The sequence below is a fragment of the Opisthocomus hoazin genome, chromosome 1 (genome assembly GCF_030867145.1).
Source record: "Opisthocomus hoazin isolate bOpiHoa1 chromosome 1, bOpiHoa1.hap1, whole genome shotgun sequence".
NCBI lineage: Eukaryota > Metazoa > Chordata > Aves > Opisthocomiformes > Opisthocomidae > Opisthocomus > Opisthocomus hoazin.
Genome location: NC_134414.1, coordinates 28,061,572 through 28,078,993, shown reverse-complemented (window position 1 = coordinate 28,078,993; position 17,422 = coordinate 28,061,572). Strand labels below are relative to the sequence as shown.

Here is a 17,422-nt window from a genome sequence, read left to right as displayed (position 1 = left end):
TTAATATGGAAAACCAACACCCTGGGATGGTTTTGCACATTTTTACATGGACCTCCCACCCCCTTAATTATCCCTTCTTTTATTTTGCATACATACATGTGGGAGACGTTCCTCATATGTTGAAAGATTCTTCTGTTTGTATTTAGAATCTCAGTTAATTTCCAGGTATCAGTAAAATATGCAGATATTGTGATCTGCAGATACATCATATTAAATAGGACTTTCTGTAGTCATCGATTTTGAATTACACAAACAAACCTTTTCTTAAATCATAAGTCTTAAAGAAACTATGTTACGGAAAAATCCTGACTGTATTCAGTAGGAGTGATCCTGTGACTGTTCATCACACTGAGCTTTTCACTGGAAGATTATGCTGTAGGGATGTGCATTTAGCCTGAACTCCCTTTGTAGTTAGGGCATTCAGCAACCGATGCAATATCCATTAAGGGAAGCACACGCAGTGACTTGTGCAGGTTTTTGTCTCTTTCCCTGGGTGCTAAGCTCATCTGCTCACAGCAGTGTCATTTAAAATCTTATTAATATAAACCTTGGCCAGAGGGCCTTCCAACCGACAAAGGAGTCACAGAACTGAAAGCACAAACAAGCCCAGAACAAGCAGAGATGAAAGGCAGCTTATTCTATGAGAATCAGAAGAAGAGAGGAGGAAATAAGAAGTCAAAATGTATAAATCTCTCAGATTTTCCTTGGGCAAGTGAGAATTCCCCTCCATTGTTCAAAGTAAGATTGAGCTGCAAGCTTGTGATGAAAAATCCAAAGTACTGGCATGTAGCTGTGGGCCGGCTGAGGAAAGACAAGAACACTGAAGATCTTTTGGGTTTGAATTACTGGAAGCAGCTGCTGTAGACAATACAGCCGGGCCTCTCTTCGGAAGGATGGACAAACGTACAGACAGTCTGGCAGGCAGAGGGAAGCTGAATATTTTATCGCATTTCTGGGGTTTGCACAAACCACAGGCATGGACTGGCTGGCAGCAGAAGCTGTAGCAGTGAGTGATTCAGCGACGGGCTGTACAACTAGAAGTACAAATCACTGAAGAGCATGTGTTTGTAGATGAGGACCTGCACCTTCCTCCGTTAGCCACTCAAAGCATTGAGATGATTTTGTTTATTTATTAATTTTACTTTTTTTTTCATTTTGTAGATTCAGGCATCTGGGCTGGGTTTTGTTTCACCTGACATTAGACCTCCTCAGTGTAGCTGAGTTTCCTTTAAAGTCAGTGGAGAGAAGCATCTCCTCAGACACAGCTGAGTCAAAAGACTCTTGTCCTGCAAGGTTTCTTCTCTGCTGACTGTAGAGGAAGCCTCACAGAGAAGAGATCTTTAGAAAAATAGACTAAAATATGTCAGAAAATTTAACATTAGAAAATAGCAGTTTGAATAACTAGACCACATAAAACATTCAGGTTATACCTGCATTAGTAAAATGAAGAGGATCAAGCTGCAGACATAAGCAGCTACCCATACTGCCTTGTTGTTTTGTCCCTTGTGAGCTAGTATAGGCCAGACGGTTCTATTTACTGGTATAAATGGGGCCCAGGGATCAAAGACACCTACTAGGGCCAGTGATGACCTGCATGTGATGGGACAGAGGGATGATTAGTGTGCAGATACGTTCCTCCCTCCCACTCAGGAGTGACAGAGGAGCATAGGGTGTAGCTGAGGGCAGATGTGGTGTGTTTGCAGCAGACATAGACTGCCTTACATGAGGCCAGAGAGATGCACAGCACTGAAAAATGTTCATAAGGAGTGCCACGAGGCAACCAGCTTTGCCCATGTCACATGCCAAGAAGGCGGCACCGGGTGTAGCGGTATGAGGCAGGCAACCGGGAACACCTCTAAGCAGAAAAGTTATACAATGTTTTGACTTCTGTTCTGCTGTAATACAAACAAGAAGAGGACGACAATGCTTGTATGTGGCTATCCGAACAGATCCTCCGAAAATGCCCAGGACAATTAAATTGAACCCTGAAAACAAAACAGTGGGGAAATATAGCCCTTCCCCTGTATGTGACATGGCATGATTCAACGGGACTTGCTGGCTGGGCAGGACGTACTCTCCATACAGCAGGGAAATCTGATACCAAATATCAGTAAGAGTTTTGTATAGTATTACATGCATGCAAGCAAAACCAGTACTGGCACTGAAAGCCTTAAAAGCATTCAACTTGATAAAAACCCTAATGGTGACAGAGCCATGACAGGACACTTTGTGTGCTGAATACTTTCAGCAAGCAATTCCTGAAGTGTCTGAAACCAAAACTTCATTCTGCAGCATCCCAATAGACCTTCAGTCTACAAATTCAGTGTCGGGAGTGCATGTGCTGGAGGATTAGCACACCCGGTAAGGCCAGAAACAGTGACACAACTTCTTTGGCTGTAATGGAAAAATAAATGAAGCCACAGGAATAGGTTATTTGATTAGCTGTGATCTATACAGGAGGAGAAGCTCCTGGCATAATCAAAGCCGATTGTAGCCACCTGGCAGAGGCAAAAACGCTGACAGAAACCTGCGATACTGAGTCAGTCCACTGCAGTAGGCACTCAGTGCAGGTACTGGCATACTAGGGCTGCAGCTTATCATTTTCACCTCACCTGTTGGGCAATAGCATTTCAAGGGATTTGACATGTTATCTGCACAGGTGATATTTTAGGGAAAGGTGTGTGAAATATGAGAAGGGTGACAGGAACTGAAATCTTGTCAATGATGCTCTAGTAACATGAAACCCAAAACCTGTTCTATTCATAACATACAGTTGGCACAACCTGAAGCTGGTTCACAGCAATCATAAGACAGTGCACAAATTATATATTTTGATCATGTTTTAGAAAAGGGAAACATCACAACTGAACCAAAAACAAAAATAATTAAATTAGAAAGTCAGGTGATCTGCTTAGATAAAAGGCACTTGGGTTGTATCCCTTTGAAATGACTGTGAAGAAAGGAGAAAAACAACAGTTCTGTAAGAAAACGCATCCAAGGATTCCAAGTATGGTTTATGAAGAACATCTTAATCTGGTAAAATGGGAAAGGAAAGCCTGAAATTGAAAGCCTCAGTAGGAGAGGTGGTTAACAACTTCTGCATTTGTGAAGAGTACCAGAAACAGAACTGCAGAGAACCTCAGGAAAGACATGGACCTGTTGGAGAGGGTCCAGAGGAGGGCCACAAAAATGATCTGAGGGATGGAACGCCTCTCCTATGAGGAAAGCCTGAGAAAGTTGGGGTTGTTCAGCCTGGAGAAGAGAAGGCTGCAGGGAGACCTTGTTGCAGCCTTCCAGTACCTGAAGAGGGTCTACAAGAAAGGTGGAGAGGGACTTTTTACAAGGACATGTAGTGATAGCACAAGGGGTAATGGCTTTAAACTAAAAGAGGGTAGATTTAAGTTAGATACAAGAAAGAAATTCTTTACTCTGAGGGTGGTGAGGCACTGGCACAGGTTGCCCAGAGAAGCTGTGGCTGCCGCCTCCCTGGAAGTGTTCAAGGCCAGGCTGGGTGGGGCTTTGAGCATCCTGGTCTAGTGGAAGGTGTCCCTGCCCACGGCAGGGGGGTTGGAACCGGATGATCTTTAAGGTCCTTTCCAATCCAAACCATTCTATGATTCTGACAGATGTGACAAAATGTGTGTAGCATCTAGCCAGGCCTTATGACCAACACAAACAGTGTTATCGCTATGGCTGTATCAATGTGACTGTTAGAGTGCTCATGTCCATTATAGGAAAATATTAAATCCCAAGCTAGTCCTAGGGCAGACATGCCTTTGATACCTAATCCAAGATCAGGGATTCCTATGCTTCCAGAGAACCTAGTAGGTGTTCCTGCCTCAGCTATTCCCAGCTCACTGAGGCGACCTTGTGAAATTATCCCCCTTGTCACTGCGGTTAGAGAACTGATGTAGTCTTTGTTTCACTTTTAGGAAGTCACAGGGCAGATTCTTTTTGATAAGAATTTCAAATTTTATTTGAGGATTCGGTTTGGCTCTTGTCTAGGCCTAAGCCAAGTGGTGTTTTCTTCCACAAGATTTTAAACTTGAAAAACTCTTTTTTGGATTGTATACTGTCTATCCCATGAAATAAAGTGCCTGTCATCCTGTCAACAAGGTTTCTGGAAAAATGAGTGATTACTGAGATCACTTTGTTCTGGTTAATTCTAGCCCAGTTAGATTTCGGGGAGGGTGACATTATGTCTGTCTTACATCCTTTGTTCCTGTACTGCGTGTTCTCAGTTGGAAATGTAGATCAGACAATCATTTTGACAGGCAGGCAGGTGGTACTATTGCATTGGCAGTACCATATCTATCAGGGTTAATGTGTTCTCACATTGAAATGACTACACTTTCCCTCGATGGTCAAGGTTTACAGAGCAGCAGAGCACGTCTCCATCCTTATTTCAATGCAATGCCCTCCTGTCTTACGGTTACTGTCTTGTCTCTGTGGTGGCTTATGGACTAGAATATTGACAGTTGCTGTGTTTAATTCTGTGCATAATAATGAAACAAAGGGCTGTAATGCATTCAAAAAGAATCTAAAAGGAAATTATTCTGGCACAGCTGCTGCATGATTGACTCAGTTATCTGTCAAAAAACATTTGAGGTGCCCGGGAGAGGCTGGTTTGAGAACCCCGTGTAGGGGTGGCTGATAAGACATAAGATCTACAAGACACCTGTGGCCTTCTGGAGTAGTGGGTGGTGGCCAGGTGGGACAGATACCCAAGGGCATCTCCAACAGCATCAGACTCCCATCTGCGGGCCATGTAACAATCCAGGCTGAACACAGTCACTGGAATCTTGAGAATGGCTCGTCTAAACCTAGACTAGCTTTTGGTTTGCTGAATGGCTCTCCAGACTAATACTCCATCTAACATTATTTGGCATGTCCTGTGGTATCTGAGATATCCATCTGGGCAGGCAGACATGATGCAGGACCCATGAGAGATGAAAGACCTTCTGGAGTGAGGATGCAATAGGGATGTCAGCACTAGATAGCCGACCTGTGGGCAACTGAACCAATCCCCTAAGTTTTGCTCTTATGGTAATGACTTAACATACACTGCTCACCTGGTTACCCTTGGACACTTAACATACAGGGGTCTACAAAAAGGAACTGAATGTTACACTGTGTGCTGACTTACAGTATTCACTGGCAAAAATATCAAACTGAGTTGCCGGGAAGCTGTTCAAATTAATCATTCAGATTAATTGAGGATGTTTTCCTTTTGCTTAACAAAAAAACCAGCGTGATTTAAAAATAACATTTGGTACTTCTTTTGGACAGCTTTTTAAGAAAAAGCCATATGGCACAGAATGACAATTTAAAAAAAAAATAAATTATAGTCTTGTTTTTCAACTCTGAATCCAATGAAATTATAGGATGTACTTTTAGATGAGAGTGAATCTTTGCAAATGAAGGAAGAAATAAGAAAACTTCTGAGTTTGAGCTTTCTGTTAAATACTTAATTAAAAAAGCTGTGGCTGAATCATCATCCCTGCTAAGTGAATATTATATGAACCACCTCAAAGAAGAGTTTATAGAAATTCTAAAATATTTGTTACCATTTATTTATGTCCTTATCTGCCCAGGTGCCCTAGCTGTACTTGTTGTGCAATTTGCTCTGAATTTATGTGTTTTGATTGCTCCTAGGCTTATAGTTTGTGAGTAAAACAGAGCAAACTGTATGGCTGTCATTCATGTATTTTGGCCTGCTACCTTAGGGTGTTGAGTGCTCCTGCAGGAACAGAAATTTGAAGTACATTCAGCACCTGGCAGAATGCCAATCAATACTTTACATGCCTTTTGTAACTGATGACTATTTCTCCTGGAAAGAAAGGATATTATTTAGTGTACTATGTCAGTAGAATATTTCAGCTTTTACTTACAGTGACTGAAGCTGCTGAAGACTTTCAAAGTGATCCTCAGAGAGGTGAGAAAGTAGATTGAAAGACAGATGGCTAAAAGAAAGATAAACTGTTCCTTATTTTATTTCAGGAAAAAGACAAGCTAAATTATTACATTTTAAATGCAGTTGGGAATTCTGATTTATAGCTTCTAGCTTTTGTAAATACTTCAAGTCTATAAAAATACAATGTCGTAATTTTATAATCATGTTGCTGGACAGATCCCTTGGAGAAACAGAGAACAAAAGCTATGCTCTGTGTTCCACCCATCCCTTTCAGTACAAACTTTAAGAACTCTAAGCCTCAGATTTATAGGTGAGGAGGTATGCTATCTTACTTCAAATTTTAATAGCAGCAAAATGATCTTTTATCACTACTTCAGTTCAGCCAGTACTTCCTTGCTCTGATTTTATCCGTAAGTCACTTTGAAGCCAGTCAGTACAGGCACTGATGTTTGGCAATTGCTAAACATGGATCATTTTAGCTCTGATTCATAATAACTAATTCAGCTGAGGTATCTAATTTGGAAACCTGGTTGCCTGAGGGTCTCTCTATAATTTATGAACTTAATCATTGCTGAGAGGTGAGATGAATCAAAGCCTAATTACATAGATGTGAAGCTTTCACCTTTATAATACAGGTATAACATGGAAAAACAAAGAAAAAAACATTTAAAAAATCCCACTGTAAATTCAACGCTGAAGATTGGTATTAGTGAGTAGGTTTTCACCATGCCAGCAAATCAGTGGCTTTTACAAAGAACACCAGTTGCTACTCTCTTTCCACAGCCGGTAGCAGCCAGTTTCAACCACTCATGTCACTGCAGTCACTGACAGCTCCCCTTCTCCTTCAAGCTTTCCCTGCTTGTTTCTGCTTCTACACCTTGTGTAGCTGTTTTATGTTTCTGCCTAAACATGTCATGCCAGATAATGAGGCAACCAAAACCCAGATGTAGCATGACTACTTTATATGCAGATGAGCCTAATGCATGCACACTTATCCCCAGGGGAAGTGGCAGTCTCAAAGCTTGAAGTAGGTGCCTCAGTTCCCCAAGCAGCTACTAGGAGAGACTGGCTCACCTCCAAAGCACAGAGATGCCACCCTAGCTGCCTTTCTATAGACAGTACAGGGAATGTAAATACCCTCAGTGTGCGAGCTGAAGCAACTGAAAAATGCAATATTGGCTCCAGAGGACCCAGGTAAGCTGGGCGCTTGTATGCCCAGAAGGGAGGGATCCTGATGGTCACTGGGGAAGAGAGGAACCTTGTTTTTCAGTTGAAAAACCTGGGAAGTCTTGGAATAATTTTCTGCCTGCCCTGTGATGCTGCCCTAAGCACTACCTGCAGCTCCCTCTTTCTGGTTGCCTTTCAGTCCTTCTGCCTTTGATTCTGCGTGGCCTCCTGCCTCACCTTGGGCTGGAAAAGTGCAATACCTTCACAGGTTATAGGCATGTAATAGCTCACACTTTAGATTAAAAATAGATTTTAGAAAGATTACAGTTCTGTCAAATTTTTTAATGAGGAAAAGGTGTTTGCAGGCACCAAGTGAATTTGATTTCCCTGAATCATAAAATCACAGAACTATAGGTTGGGAAAGACCTCTAAGATCATCAAGTCCAACCGTCAACCCAGCAACACCAGGCCTACTAAATGATATCCTGAAGTGGCACATCTACACGTTTTTTGAACACCTCCAGGGATGGGGACTCCACCACCTCCCTGGGCAGCCAGTTCCAATGCCTGACCACTCTTTCAGTAAAGAAATGTTTCCTAACATCTAATTTAAACCTCCTCTGATGCAACTTGAGGCCATTGCCTCTCATCCTATTGCTAGTTACTTGGGAGAAGAGGCCAACACCTGCCTCACTACGACCTCTTTTCAGGTAGTTGTAGAAAACAAGATCCCCCCTCAGCCTCCTCTTCTCCAGACTAAACAGCCCCAGTTACCTCAGTCCCTTCTCCTAAGACGTGTTCTCCAGATACCTCACCAGCCTTGTTGCCCTTCTCTGGACACACTCCAGCAACTCAATGTCCTTCTTGTAGTGAGGGGCCCAAAAGTGAACACAGTACGCAAGGTGAGGCCTCACCAGAGCCAAGTACAGGGGCACGATCACCTCCCTACTGCTGCTGGCCACACTGTTCCTGATACAAGCCAGGATGCCATTGGCCTTTTTGGCCACCTGGGCACACTGCTGGCTCATGTTCAGCCAGCTGTCAATTAACACCATAATGTCTTTTTCCGCCCGGCAGCTTTCCAGCCACACTTCCCCAAGCCTGTAGCACTGCATGGGGTTCTTGTGACCCAAGTGCAGGACTTGTCACTTGGCCTTGTTGAACCTCATACAGTTGGCCTCGTCCCATTGATCCAGTCTGTCCTGGTCCCTCTGCAGAGCCTTCCTACCCTCAAGCAGATCGACACTCCCACCCGGCTTGGTGTCATCTGCAAACTTACCAATGGAGCACTCAGTCCCCTCATCCAGATCATTGATAAAGATGTTAGACAAGACCAGACCCAAAACTGAGCCCTGGGGAACACCACTCGTCACCAGCCACCAGCTGGATTTAACTCTGTTCACCACCACTCTCTGTGCTCGACCATCCAGCAAAGAGTACACCCATCCAAACCATGGGCAGCTAGTTTCTCCAGGAAGATACTGTGGGGAACAGTGTCAAAGGCCTTACTAATGTCCAGGTGGACAACATCCACAGCCTTTCCCTTATCCACTGGGCGGGTCACCTGCTTATAGAAGGAGATCAGTTTGGTCAAGCAGGACCTGCGTTTCATGAACCCATGATCTCTGGGACTGATCCCCTGATTGTCCTTCACATGCCCAGTGAGCGCACTCAGGATGAATCACTCCATAATCTTCCCTGGCACCAAGGTCAGGCTGACAGATCTGTAGTTCCCAGGATCCTCCTTCTGGCCCTTCTTGTAGATGGGCATCACACTGGCGATCCTCAAGACATCTGGGACCTCCCCTGCTAGCCAGGACTGCTGATAGATGATGGAGAGTGGCTTGGCCAGCTCCTCCAGCAGTCCCCTCAGCACTCTTGGGTGGATCCCATTTAGACCCATAGACTTGTAAGTGTCCAGGTGACATAGCAGGTCGTTAACTGCTTCCTCCTGGATTATGGGAGGTTTGTTCCACTCTCATTCCCTATCTTCCAGCACTGGGGGCTGACTACCCTGTGGATAACCAGTCTGATCATTAAAGACTGAGGTGGAGAAGACATTAAGTACCTCAACCTTTTCACAGAATCACAGAATCACAGAATGGTAGGGGTTGGAAGGGACCTCTGTGGGTCATCTAGTCCAACCCCCCTGTCGAAGCAGGATCACCTACAACAGGCTGCACAGGACCTTGTCCAGGCGGGTCTTGAATATCTCCAGAGAAGGAGACTCCACAACCTCCCTGGGAAGCCTGTTCCAGTGCTCCATCACCCTCAGAGGGAAGAAGTTTTTCCTCATGTTCAGATGGAACTTCCTATGCTTCAGTTTGTGCCCGTTGCCTCTTGTGCTGTTGCTGGGCACCACTGAAAAGAGTCTGGCCCCATCCTCCTGACACCCACCCTTCAGATATTTATAGGCATTTATTAGGTCCCCTCTCAGCCTTCTCTTCTTCAGGCTGAACAAGCCCAGCTCCCTCAGCCTTTCCTCATAGGACAGATGATCCAGTCCCCTCACCATCCTCGTAGCCCTCATCCTTTTTGGCAGTATTCCCCCTCACATCCAATAAGGGATGGAGACTCTCTTTGGCATTCTTTTTGTTGTTGATGTATTTGTAAAAACATTTTTTGTTGTCCCTTATTACAGTGGCCAGCTTGAGTTCTAGCTGGGCTTTTGCCTTTCTAATTTCCTCTCTGCACAACCTAATGAGACCCCTGTACTCCTCTGGCGTCGCCTGCCCTTTCTTCCATAGGTGGTAGACCCTCCTTTTTTTCCTGAGTCCCAGCAAGAGCTCCCTGTTCAGCCAGGCTGGTCGTCTTCCCCACTGGTTTGTCTTGCGGCACATGGGGACAGCCTGCTCCTGTGCCTTGAAGACTTCCTCCTTGAAGAGTGAAGAAACTTGTAAAGTAAAATATGTATTAGAATAGGTACTTGATGATTTAATTTAATATACATTGCTAGTTTCATGTTTCAGTATGACTACTTAGCTTTTTATTTTTCTAGTATGTTAGAAGTTACACAGGAGCCTGGTTAATGTTTCCAAGCCGTAACAAGGTGTGTTTTTGTAGTCAGTGCAAAAGAAACCTACACAAGACGAAGTAGTTAGTTAAGTAAAACTTTCCTTAGTTTTAATTAAAACAAAGTAATTTACAAAGTAAAAGAGCGATGTGGAATTTTGTTTGATTGAAGGCAGTAGGACTTGCTATCCAGACAGAAATTTTACGTGTTCAAATTGAGCTCTTTTTGCTTTTGCTCTCATTGCAATGGATACAGTCCCACTGCAGGGAATTCCTGTTCCTCACTGGTAAGACACCACATATATAGCACCAAGGAGTATTTTACATTTCTTAACCTGTAGAATTTTTTCTTCATGAACATGATCCTCCTTCAGTTTCTGCTTTCGCTGTCTCTGTATATATGAGATACAGCTGAATATAAAAAAGTTAGAAATTTCTACTTCGTGATCAGGTTGCAACTCCCAGGATTCACTGGAATTTAAAAAGCACCCTGGTGCTCATGAGCTGACCACAAGGCAGAAATAACACAGTATGCCTATTTCTTAGTCTGGTTGTTGAAACGAGTGAGCATGACAATTGCCAAAGTGTGCCATGTGACTGTGCACACAATAATTCAATTAATTGTAAAGAATTCTTCCTTGACAAAAGCACAGCTGTCCTGATGCGGCTTTATGCGTTGAGACAAATCCTGTGTTGAGCTCTGTAAGTCACACACACTCAAAAGGTTTTTGTTGCTTTATTTTCATACATCATTTACTGACAACACAGTGAGTGCATCGCATTCCAGGAAGGTGGTATTAGTTGAGGCCTTAATATGATTGCCTTCAAAATCCCTGAATAACAATAAAGAACATGGTTTTATTGATGAGTTGTGTAATAATTTTGCAGGAAGCAGTTTAAGCCCTGGGCTAGTCTTTTTTTTTGACCTTCCTTTATTTATTTCTTACAGAATTAGTCCCAATTTATTGCCTAGTTTTGAATATGACTGTAAATACCAAACAAAGCAAATTGTATCCTTTTCTTTGTCGTATTTTGGTCTCTATTTATGGCCCAGCTCGACAGCCATTTCAGCAATAACAGGCTAATACATTGGCATTACTTGTGTGTGATCTGTGTGCCAGAATAGGGAGACCACTAGATGGAGATTTTACATTTAATTGTAACATATGTCTGTATATCCTAAGTTATACTTAGGATAAACACACATTCACAATAACCGAGTTCATTTTCGTTGGGAAACTACAGTGAAAGACAGAATCTTGCTAAACTCATGAGAGCCATGAGAACAAGAAGTAGGTCTAAAGATTTGTGTTGGCAGAGGACTGTGGTGTTTTGTAGGCAGTCATCTGAAACGCTGTGAGGTTCAACCTTGGCAAAGTTATACTTTTTGTTCGAATGTTGCACCTTTAAAAGTGCCTTGGTCTAGCAAAATGAACAAAAGATTAATTTTTTATCTGCACAGAAAAATATGTAAAATTTATCAGATTTTTTTTTTCTCATAATTTACTTACATCCAGTTGATAAGAGGCATTTGAGTACAGATCTTGGGAAAAGTCTCAAGTGAATTGTTTATAATTGATCTTCATAAATTAAAACATGGTTAGAAAAGCTGTTTTATCATACTTCATAACACAATATGTAAGTGTAAGAAAGATATGCAAATATAAATTTTTGAGAGAAGAATCCAATATTAGATTTAGTTACATTGCTTTAAAATTTAAAGTAAATTTAGATTTTACAGAAACTACACAAGAGAAAAGATTTTTTAAGTTACCAGTAGCAAAACATAGAACAAACAGTTATTTTTTGATGCTAGCTTATTTATGTATTTTATTTATAAGCAGTGGATACATTGAATGACCAAGAAGTATACTAAAATGAAAAACTCAGAAAAAAATACATTCATTAAATAATTTACACTCTCAATATGGGTAATGTATGTTGTCCACACATGCTATGACCTTCCCCAATCTCTTTTCCGTGGAGGCTGGTAAGGTGGAAAGGTATTTCAGCTCCTGCCCCATCCATTGCTTCAGTGCTTGCTCTGTGGAGCCTCGTCCAAAGGCTACCAGTGCTGGCTCTGATGCCAGCAGCTGCCTACCACAAGCTTGACTGAAAACAGTCGATCATGAAAGACACAAAGTTTTTCATCTGCTTTGCCCTGAGCCAAGGGACTAGTAGCAAAAAAAAGTCTGCTAAAAAAAAACAGGTAATTCATTTCCCTGGATACTATTACAAACAGCTGCTAGCTTTTCCAAGAAACCAAGATAATACTTTTCAGTTGCTGGTTTACTTGATAAGGGTGATTGTTAGAAAATGCTTATAGGAATTCACGTCTCCTTCCTGCTTACTGTAAGCTCTGCCTTATATGGAATTTTCTGTTACAGTCGTCACAGTGATACCTGCTGGGAAATTGTTCGAGTACCTAAATACTGTTTCAGTTTTCAAAAAGGAGATGCTGGTTCTATCCAAGCCTTTCCAGCTTAGTTTGTGAGTTTCCTCTAGGTGTTCTGACAAGAGAGATACGGTTCTAAACAGTTTTACAACTTCAGGAATGTGCTTTAGTTTTAACAGAAACATAGTAAAGATAGTCATAGCATGGAAGATGCCTGTGAGAAATCTAAATCCAATTTGGATCCAGACCTGGTAAGTATGGGGAGTTGACAAGTGTGATTCCTCCATGAAGAAGATGTTTGACAGTCTTAAAGAAAGAAAAAGAACTTGGAGGAAAAACAAAAAGGTAGAAAGGAAAGCTACTTGGATATTGAACAATACCAATATGAATATGTGCAACAGCAACACTTATTGAAAAGAAACACAGCCTTTAGCCCAGTAAATAACTGCTGTGAAATTTTTGCTATTGGGCTATAATCTGGAATACTAGACAGAAAGAATAGTTTACTACGTCACCAGTCCTTGTAAAGAAACAATGAAAAAATGGCTGAGATAAGCAAATCGTGAGGGAGCTTTTCCCCTGCAAATCCAAAATAACTAGACCTAGTTATTATCTCCAGAAGTTGAAATACGACCTGTGTGATAAGGAGTTGCAAGCTGCAGTAATCATTCAAAATTTTTTGAGCAGAATGTCATTTGCACACGTAGCTTTACTGCCTTGTTGCTTTCTTTGCAGATCAATGCCATAAACGCACGCGCTGCCAGAGGAGCATAAACGTATGCACCGCTAGTGATGAGTGGTGCTTTTACAGCCAGGGAGAAAATGGGTATTTACAGCCATTTCCATTTGTGTAGATCTCTGAGCACCCCAGGCTTCAAACTGGTGATCCATTTATGCCTAAGATACCTGTTGACAAAAACATATAACACGGAGACTAAAATAACAGTCTGAAAACTGATAGACTACTTCTAAAGGGAGGAAGCAGAAACCTTTAAGACAGTTGATGAGAACAGCCAGAAAGATAAAGGACTGTGACAAGCAATATTTGATTTTAAAATGCTGAGTGAAAGTATTTTAATGTTTCTATCTCATAAAAGGCTGTCTGTTACTGCAAGGGCAGTAGCATTTGACTTAATCCTTTTTAATGTTTTATAGTTGGAATGATGCAAAGCATTAAAAATGTGCTTTTATGAATACTTTTGCACTGCACTGGGATGGATCTGTTTTGCTATGGTGCAATGAACAACTTTTGCCTAGGTGTTATACACAGGCTTTTTAGACCAAGGCAGACATAATGAAAAAGCTTTGCATGTAAATACAGTAATCTATCAAAATGTCAATACTTGTGGCTTGTTATTCAAAACTTGATAAGGAACCAGAAAGATTAGCCTGATTTTCAAAGGCACTGAGCTTATATCTGCTGTTGGAAGTGGCAGGGATACCTGGGTTCCTAATAATGCTGTGAATACTGACATTTGAAAAATTTGGCCAATATGGTTTGTGAATGTCAGCTAATGAGGTGATGTCAGGTACACGTAGTAAATGAAGTTTATAATGGGTTGATAATGATACAAAAAAAAGTTCAGCAATTTATCTTTGCCCCAGGGTGCAGTTAGAGTCACAGCTAGAGTAAAAATTCAGGAAGAAGTGCTCACATCTTTCTCGAGCTGCAAGAATGTGCAGAATAGTGGCTGGATGAGGCTTTGAGGGGCTGAAGTTTAGATGCCACTTCCCGTACTGTGGAAGCCTGGTTGCTCAGTGATACCGAAGAGGCAATCAATTATTTAAGAAGGCAAAACAGGGGAATAATGTACTCACAATTTCTGACTTTTGCATAGTCCAAATAATGCTTTGCTTGATGCTGTCTGAATGCAATTGTGTTGCAGAAATCCAGTGCAGGTAAGGCAAGAAAGCCAGGATAATCATGATTCATTAACTTCTTAGAAATAAAAATGTATCATAATCCCATATTTATCTCCTTCTACCATTTTAAGTAACTACAAATTAATGCCTGGTGTAACACCACTGAAGTCAGATTCAATGTTTTCCACCAGAACAAAGCTTTCTAATGACTTATTTGAGGCTATTCTGTATGTATCTCTCTCCAGGGTGTGTCATGTCCTGTTTCTTAAGCTCAGGAAGTGTGGGCTGGATGAGTGGTCGGTGAAGTGGATTGAGAACTGGCTGAATGGCAGAACTCAGAGGGTTGTCATCAGCGGCGCTGAGTCTAGTTGGAGGCTGGTAACTAGTGGTGTCCCTCAGGGGTCAGTACTGGGCCCAGCCTTGTTTAACCTCTTCATCAATGACCTGGATGAAGAGTTAGAGTGTACCCTCAGCAAGTTTGCTGATGACACCAAACTGGGAGGTGTGGTAGACACACCGGAAGGCTGTGCTGCCATTCAGCGTGACCTGGATAGACTGGAAGGTTGGGCAGAGAGGAACCTGATGAGGTTCAACAAAGGCAAATGCAGGATCCTGCACCTGGGGAGGAACAACCCCATGCATCAGTATAGGCTTGGGGTGGACCTGCTGGAGAGCAGCTCTGCAGAGAGGGACCTGGGTGTGCTGGTGGACGACAGGTTAACCATGAGCCAGCAGTGGGCCCTGGGTGCCAAGAAGGCTAATGGGATTCTGGGATGCATCAAGATGAGTGTGGCCAGCAGGACGAGGGAGGTTCTCCTTCCCCTCTACACTGCCCTGGTGAGGCCTCATCTGGAGTACTGTGTCCAGTTCTGGGCTCCCCAGTTCAAGAAAGATGAAGAGCTACTGGAGAGAGTCCAGCGGAGGGCTACAAGGGTGGTGAGGGGACTGGAACATCTGTCCTACGAGGAGAGGCTGAGGGAGCTGGGCTTGTTCAGCCTGAAGAAGAGAAGGCTGCGAGAGGACCTAGTATATACTTACAAATATCTGAAGGGATACAAATATCTTTTCAGCAGTGCCCAGCGACAGGACAAGGGGCAACGGGCACAAACTGAAGCACAGGAGGTTCCATCTGAACATGAGGAAGAACTTCTTCCCTCTGAGGGTGACGGAGCACTGGAACAGGCTGCCCGGGGAGGTTGTGGAGTCTCCTTCTCTGGAGATATTCAAGACCCGCCTGGACAAGGTCCTCTACAGCCTACTGTAGGTGACCCTGCTTCGGCAGGAGGGTTGGACTAGATGACCCACAGAGGTCCCTTCCAACCCCTACCATTCTGTGATTCTGTGATTCTTGGTCATGCTTTTGGAACAGAAGATCATAGGGTATAAAGAAAAAATAGAAAGCACTGGAGGCTGGGGAGAAAAGTCAATATTGTTCCAGGCTACAAGTATATTATTCTGAATGTGAACCATTGCTAGCCATCCTTCTTGGCACACTTACGCTAAGGTACATTGCACCTGCTGATGTGACTCAGCTGATAATTAGTGGCATGTGTGTTTTGTTTACATAAAACTGGTTCTAGCACTCTGCCCACTCTTCAAATTATACAGTCCTTTCACATGTCTGTCATTCTTGCAGGCTCCTAACCTCTTTTGGATGGAAGGCAGTTGGAGCTGTCATTAGGCACTGTTGAATAAAAGGCATACACCGTCCAGTCAGAAGCAAGAGCTGAACTCACTGTGTACTACTGTGTACGTAGTGGGTTTATGAGGATTTATCTGAAGTCTGGTACAAGAATTCTTACCCTTGGAGCTGTCCCTATTTTCTTATGTAGACTTCATACCTTCTAGCTGTGTATACATGCCTTAATCCTGTAAGAATTTATCTGAGGGAGATGCCAGATATGGGGCTAATAGATTAATTTTTTTGTTACTAACAACAGCCATATTTAAAGGGGACACAACTCATTCTACTTCACATCTCCCTTCTTCATAACTCAGTGAAGGTTCCTACAGAAACTTGGAAGAAGCTCTGTTGAAAGCTCTCCAAGTCAAATTCCAATAAAAAGGCCATCCTACTATAGAAAGAGCATGGAAGACACTACCCAGCTTGAAAAACAAAAAATGTACCAGTGGTCTATGAGAGGATTGACTACACAGGAGAACTTGCCCCATGTATGGCTACTTGCACCATTTTGCAATTGGTTTTGGTGGTAGCTTAGCACCAAAAAAGAAAGAAAAAAGGGAAAAAATTAGAAAGATGCTTTATTTACCCTTTGAAAACAGTAAGGTGCAGTTTCATCACAAAGTGGTGGTATTGTTTATTAGACAGACTTATTTTTCTGTGGTGGGGAGCAAGACTAGATCTCTGTGAACTGCATATGAAACTGCCTGCATCTGTGCACATCTGGCTACACTGGAAGACCAACGTGATGAAAACATGAATTTCCGAAGCGAATGCCATGCTAGACTGTTAAAAGAGTGATCACACCGGTGACTGTACATTGATTTTGTGCATTCTGTATACTTCAGAACTCGTAATAATTTAACAAACTGTCAAGGTACTTACCTTTCCTTCACCTCTGGGTGCATTCCACTACGTTACACTGGGTGTAGCACATTGGGTGCATTACCTTGCCTGTGATGCTTGCGTAAGCTCAGCTTCTTTGCCATACCTCCGTATTGTTCAAATCCCGAGCTGAAGCTTGAGTGCCTTCCCAGGATTAGCTGGGAGAAGACAGGCCTCCCTTTGGTCTGTTTGGAAAGAAAATGTGCTTGACTGCTTGAACAAGCTAGCTGAAGGCCAAGAAACTTCATCGCTGAGTTTTAGGACTGGCCTCTTTTAAATATTTCCCTTTGGTGATCCAGATTCTTTGAAAATTTCTCGTATTAACAAGTATTCAGCCATATATAAATTTTGACAACCTGTAGGACTGGAGCTGGCAAAATGAAAAAGGGAGCTGTCAGTCATAATTAAGAACCAATACTCCTGAAATTCCTGCTTTGGTATCTTCACTAATATTTGGTGGGTGCTCATTACCCCAGCACTGGCTGCACAACCAGTGATCTTCAGT

At 42.6% G+C, this 17,422-nt stretch overlaps 1 protein-coding gene across 1 annotated transcript in view; it reads right to left on the bottom strand.

The window, feature by feature from the left end:
• The window catches only part of RXFP2 (relaxin family peptide receptor 2), a 70,066-nt gene extending 53,126 nt beyond the window's left edge, over positions 1 to 16,940 (bottom strand). Inside the window, 1 exon segment of the mRNA XM_075418514.1 lies at positions 16,918 to 16,940. Within this exon segment, the coding sequence (XP_075274629.1) occupies positions 16,918 to 16,940 (23 nt within the window).
• Between the last annotated feature and the right edge of the window lie 482 nt (positions 16,941 to 17,422).